We start from the raw sequence: 6,253 nt of genomic DNA, 5'->3' as shown, positions 1-6,253 counted from the left end.
ATAGTCGCGATTGTAACGTGGGCCGGGCCCGGCGCGGCGGCGGGTGCCACGGCGACGCAGGCAGGGCGCGCCTCGGTTGTGGTAACGCGGCGGCCCTCCCCCGGCTGCCCGCGGCCCCCCCCCGGCTGCCCGCGGCCCCACGGCCCTGCACGGGGGGGACACTCCCTCGGCCGCCAGGTAACGCGTTCCCGAACCGGCGGTAACAACCCGCCTCACACAGCGGAGCGGAGCGACACCGAGCTCGCTCCCTCCCCGCGCCGCAAGGGGGCGCCCGCAGGCTCCGCCGCAGCGGCAGCAGCAGTGGCGGCGGAGGAAGATGGCGGCGGCCGCCTCCGAGCAGGTCTGTCCGCGCCGAGACGCAGGCAACGGGGAGGCGTCGGGACCGTCCCCGCCGGGGCGAGGGGGGAGCGAGGCCCGCCCCGCCGTCCACGGGGCCGCGGCGAGCCGCCCGAGCAGCCGCTGCGGCCGAGGGGCGCTGCTTATGGAGGGGGCGCTCGGGCGGGGGCGCCATTTTCGCGGCGGGTGCCGAGGCCGGTTTGGTGCCAGAGCCCTCCGGCACGGCGGGCGTGCGGGGCCGCGGCGGGCCGCCCCGCTCCCCCTGGCTCCCTACCGCCTGCACCAGCCGGGGGTGGAGAAACGGCGCTTGGACGGTGTTTCCGACCCGTGCCCAGCGCTGTCCGAGAAGGACGGCCTTTGCCTGGCGGGGGCAGCCGCCTCAGCGGGGCAGAGGCATCCTGAGCCCGCTGTCGGGGCGGGACGCGTTACAGCTCGGAGTTGTGCCGTCCAGCCCGCAGACGCAGAATCTCTGAAAAAGAAAAATACTTTCTGTTTCTGAAATAAAGTGTTCTGGCATTTCTGCAAAGGAATGTAACTGTCTTGCGTAAATAGGCACTTGCCCGTAATTAGTGACGCAGAAAGCAGCTGGTCAGTGCGGTTGGTATTTATAGGACTGCGCTGTCACTCGTCTTGTTATGCTGGCACAAGTATGGTAATAAGACTGAAGCTCAGATTCGGGCTCAGCATCCGAGGTCTCACACAGGAGTGAAAGCTAAATTTGTCAGAAGGGGTGTCACTGTCACCCAGTTGGAGGGGTGGGACGGGGACTCTGTCAGCGCCATGCAAGCTAGAGGGAAAAGAACAGAGCGGTCCGAGGGCTCATCTTTCAGGAGCTCCTGCATCTCCACGGGACTTTTAATCAGAGTGAGTCTGTGTACAGTCATGGGTGGCAGTGGGTAGGAAGCCCCAGATTCCTGAGGGGTCCTGTACCAGCCTCGTCTCAGGTGTCATAGGAAGCACTGCCTAGTTTTGCATGGATGCTCCAGGACTTGTTTCAGCAATCACCATTTCAGCCGTGTTCTCCCAGTCCTGGTGCTGACTTCTGTTGTGCTGCCTTACCAGGTGGAAAAACTACATTGGAGTTTTATGTCACCATCACATCCTTTCAAGAACACACTACCCTCAGGACAAGATACTTACTGTCCCGTTGGACAAGATTTCCATTTCCTTTTCCTCAGAGCACACACCTCTCAGTTTCCCTGCCTAGCCAGTTCTGAGTTTCTGCAGGGTTAGAGTGGCTTCCAGAACATCATCGAGGAAGTCCTCCATAAAGCTGTTCAGGTCAAGCACCTTTCTCAACACCATTTCTTTGTTCTTCGGCAACAGAAGAAAACAAGACATTTTTACCTGCTACATCAGTATAGACACAAGTGCAGTAAGCTTAAGGTGCAGCTTCAGGATTCATTTCAGATGAACAAACTTAATTCCATCAAAAAGATCAAGCACCTACTTTGAAGAAGTGAACCCTTAAATAGCAACCTGTTCCATTCAAGGGAGGTGGAACAAAACTTTGGACAAAGTTACAAAAATACATCAAATGTTTATTTTCCCTATGAATATCTACAAGAGTTTTCTCTACATGTTGTTACATTGATGGGATATCCCTTGCAATCCAGTAACTTCAAATGATTAAATTAAACCTAGGCTGGCCAAGTTCCCCATGCCAGGTTTGAAGCCTTACAGTATTTTTCTTAATGCTGCATGCGAGCAATAGAAGTTGAATGTAAACCCTGTGCTATCTAACTTAAAAACTGTATCCACCACACTCCTTTTGGATATACTCATTGAGAGTCTATCCCACATTAGCATGGAGGGAACTAAAATCCTGTGTATTGGTAAATGACTGCAGGATTATGTCCTGTATCTTCCCCAAGGGGTAAAAAACTTGATGCAAGTTCCTTACAGCTGTTCTTTTTTTTACTGCAACAATGTCATTAATAACTCCTATCTGCCATGATAAAAATGAGATATAAAAACACATATTGTCTGAAAATAGCTGGATTTTAATTTTAGTCATTGCGTTAGCAGAGACTGCAGTGGTTGTAAATGTGTATTCTAAGTACAGAGTGGCAGACTGAAATATAATATTGAACATAATATCTGATATATTCCACTAGTCAATTCAAATTTATATTTTTTGCATACATGTATATGTGTCATTTCAGTGGAGTTACATGCCTTATAACAGCTAATCCATGCTTTGTATTATAGCAAAGTTCTAATGGCCCGGTGAAGAAGTCTATGCGAGAGAAGGCTGTGGAACGCAGGAATGTTAATAAGGAGCACAACAGTAACTTTAAAGCAGGATACATTCCAATTGATGAAGATCGTCTCCATAAGACAGGGTTACGTGGCAGGAAAGGCAACTTGGCAATTTGTGTGATTGTTCTTCTCTTTATTTTGGCTGTCATCAATCTGATTGTGAGTATAACACTTAGGCTGTAAGCAACATTAGGATGTATTTCATTTTGAAGGTTTAGTAGAGAAATAAAACTTATTCCAGTATGGCTAAGAAGGACTTAAAATATACTGAAGGAGATTCCTCATTTTTCTCCTTTCTTTTTTGTTCTTTCATAGTCTGAGCAAGATTAGATGGAAGAATCTTTTAAGTTCAGTCATGATCATTTCAGTTATCATGGTCCCAGCAAGGAACCTACCATTTATGCAACACAGAATTAGGAACCTTGAAAGTGTCTCTCCATTCCCAAAACTCAGTAACAGCAAATGTGTGCAGTGTTATTAGTGCAGTACAAATGCATTCAGGATAACCTGTTACGCCAGGAACATTTTACATGTAACAACAGAGCTGCACATGAGCATTCAGAATTAATCAGCCACTGCACTTTAAACCTTCATTGTTGTAATTACCACCTTTTTATTGCTTGATCAGTGAGAAGTAATGAATTATTTTTCATAACTGGACATCCACCTGTGAAGGTGCTTTCTTGTAGTTCAAGGGTAAGTATATCCTGAGCTGAACTACTTTGTTCAGGAAATTTGTTTAGCTAATGATACCATGGTTGCCCTTAAACAGGAAAAAGATTTAATTATGGACGTGATTGAATTTCAAATATATATATATTTTTTAATATATACAAATTATTTTAGTTACCATTTCAGATTAGTCTAAAAATCATGTAAAATACTTTTCATAATTACATGTGTTCTGATGTTTCGAGTAGGAATTAAACAGACTAAAATAAATTCACACCTAAAGCTCCCTTAAACACTAGCATTAATAATTATTTCAAATAAAACTTCTAGTTAATACAATACTTGTTGTAGGAAGATCCAGACGATCAAAGTAATCTTTGAAAATGTGTGTTTCTCTTTCAGATTACACTAGTTATCTGGGCAGTGATTCGAATTGGTCCCAATGGTTGTGACAGTATGGAGTTCCATGAGAGTGGCTTGTTGCGGTTTAAGCAAGTTTCTGACATGGGCGTTATACATCCATTATATAAAAGCACTGTAGGAGGCAGACGTAATGAAGATTTGGTGATCACTGGAAATAATCAGCCTGTAAGTTATATCATGAATGGAAAGTTTATGAGCAGCACTGTGGAATTACACTCACATTATTAATAAACATTATATTTGAAACATCGTTAACTTCATGACTTTGTTTCTGAAGATTGTATTTCAGCAAGGAACAACCAAGCTTAGCGTGGAAAAAGATAAGACTTCTATTACCAGCGATATTGGCATGGAATTTGTTGACCCACGGACACAAAATACCTTGTTCAGCACAGACTATGAAACTCATGAGTTTCATCTGCCAAATGGAGTTAAAATCTTGAATGTACAAAAGGCCTCTACAGAGAGGGTATGTCTCTTAACTACCACTTACTTTTTGTAAAAGCTCATTACAGAATTGCCTTAGTTGTAGAATAAGGAAAAAAGTGTACTAATCTGATCTTTCAAGCATATTTAGAAATTTGACTAAATGTAGCTAAAAATGCAGCTCTGAAAATTTAAATCGCCCTAAAAATTAGAACAGAAATGAAAACTGACAACATTAAATGACTGTAATATCAGGAATACCATGCCAACTAGGCCTGTGCATCTTTTTATTCAGCATTTATCCATTTGTGCATGGATAACTGTTTCAGAAATGAAATTTCTATGAAAAGCTTATCTGTTTCTAGTAAGATCTTACAAAAATAATTACCAGATCTTCATGTATCATTTTCCATCTATTGGAGATAAATGTTTGTATTCAATCAGAATTTCAGAAGTCTGAGTAAAAGTGTAGAGAACAATCACAGCATTAGAGGAGTTGTGTCAGTTCATGGCTTCTAGGTTAAACAAGTTCTTAGTTTGGTTTCTACATTAAATATGCTTTATTTTTCAGAAAACTATAAAACGTGAACGTCAGTGTGTGTGCATTTAAGATGTTGATCTTGATGTCAGACTAAAATTTCTGTCTTGCATATCATCACTCATAATAAAGGCCCTACAGATAAAGAGTACAGTGCATAGTTCTTTTGTATAACATTACTAGAGTAGTATCAGTGGTTTTGCAGAGGGTTCAGTGTGCCTTAGGAAGCATTGAGCAATCCTGTTAAGGACGAAGATAATTTAGTTTGCCTTTCTTCGTGTTTCTCCTGCAAGGCTCACAATTAAATATTATGTTCCAGGAAAAAAAACCCCAAACCTATAAATACATACGAGGAACAGATTAAATGAGGAGTAAGTTTACATAATCAGTCCTAACAGGAGACCTATTTGGTACGAGTGTTAACTGTGTATCCATAAAATTGTCATATGAATTGTTATTTTTATTGCAAAAATAAACTATTTTACATACCTGCCAAAATTACATAATCCTGTTTTGTAAATGTGAATATGGAAAATAACAAATGGGCAGAAGCTTCACAGGCATAATGGCAAAAAGTACATTGAAGTTTTTTATTAAATTGTGTAAAAATATTTTTAAGGTAATTAAAGTTACTCAGGCAAACCCAAGCGACACATTTTCATTGATCTGTAATACACTTTTTTTGTTTATGTTCTTAGATTACCAGCAATGCGACCAGTGATCTAAACATAAAGGTCGATGGCCGTGCTATTGTCCGTGGAAACGAAGGTGTTTTCATCACAGGCAAGACCATTGAGTTTCGAATGGGGGGTAACATGGAACTTAAAGCAGTAAGTACTTCAAATCAGCATTTTTTGAACAGATTAGTTTCAAATTCAGGCTGATAATAAACTGATGTAGCTTTATATGGTTTCAAATTTTATATAAAGTAGTCATGCATAAAGGTTCAGTTGCAGTCAGTGTATTTAGTAGGATTTTAAAAGGTGGTTTATTACTTTGCTGTTAATTAGTGGTTCAATATTTTTCAGGTGACGATGATTTACTACTGTTAAGACGCTAAAAACCCACAATGCAATTAAAGCTAAGCTATTGGCCTCTGCACTGAAATTAATACCAAAGGGAGTTCATCATCTCTTCTGGAGGCCTTACTAGGGTCAGCAACCTTTGACAGAGGGGCAGAGCATACAGTTAGGAGCACTACCTTCTGTGCTGCCACAGTAGGACTCGCTGGCATTCATTTAACGTTTTTGGAGATTGTTAAGATTGCAGGGCATATAGAATGATGGAAAAGGTTAAAGGAGGATACAAAATTGAGATACATGCACTTTCATTTCATGTGTGAATGAATTTCATGTATGAATTCAAACACTGATTCCCATTTCACGTCCATATTTTTAGATTTACTGCATTTGCTAATAGGTCTGTAAAGTGAAAAGCTACGCTACCACTGTCTTTCTCAATATCAATCTACTACTGGAATAGCAAAGTCCATTGCTGACTGTAATTGAGAAATTCATGGGCATTATTCACAAATTTAATCAAAAAGTGAAACCTTGTCATATGTACTTTTTTTATTCTGTTGATTTCTACAGCCAT

General features: G+C 42.0%; 1 protein-coding gene across 5 annotated transcripts in view; it reads left to right on the top strand.

Moving 5' to 3' along the window:
• The window catches only part of SGCB (sarcoglycan beta), a 41,017-nt gene that overhangs the window by 31,787 nt on the left and 2,977 nt on the right, over window positions 1–6,253 (top strand). For 2 of the 5 annotated variants that reach the window (XM_072862076.1, XM_072862075.1), the window contains exons 2-5: window positions 2,548–2,757; window positions 3,673–3,858; window positions 3,971–4,162; window positions 5,356–5,487. In XM_072862076.1, the coding sequence (XP_072718177.1) occupies window positions 2,548–2,757; window positions 3,673–3,858; window positions 3,971–4,162; window positions 5,356–5,487 (720 nt within the window). Of the gene's footprint in view, window positions 1–5; window positions 341–1,430; window positions 2,004–2,547; window positions 2,758–3,672; window positions 3,859–3,970; window positions 4,163–5,355; window positions 5,488–6,253 lie in introns of those variants that run through there. The other 3 variants (XM_072862079.1, XM_072862078.1, XM_072862077.1) reach the window with 3 other exon arrangements.

Source organism: Ciconia boyciana, chromosome 5 (assembly GCF_034638445.1).
Source record: "Ciconia boyciana chromosome 5, ASM3463844v1, whole genome shotgun sequence".
NCBI classification, from domain to species: domain Eukaryota; kingdom Metazoa; phylum Chordata; class Aves; order Ciconiiformes; family Ciconiidae; genus Ciconia; species Ciconia boyciana.
Note: the sequence above shows the minus strand (reverse complement) of the source record. Positions and strands in the feature narration are given on the sequence as shown.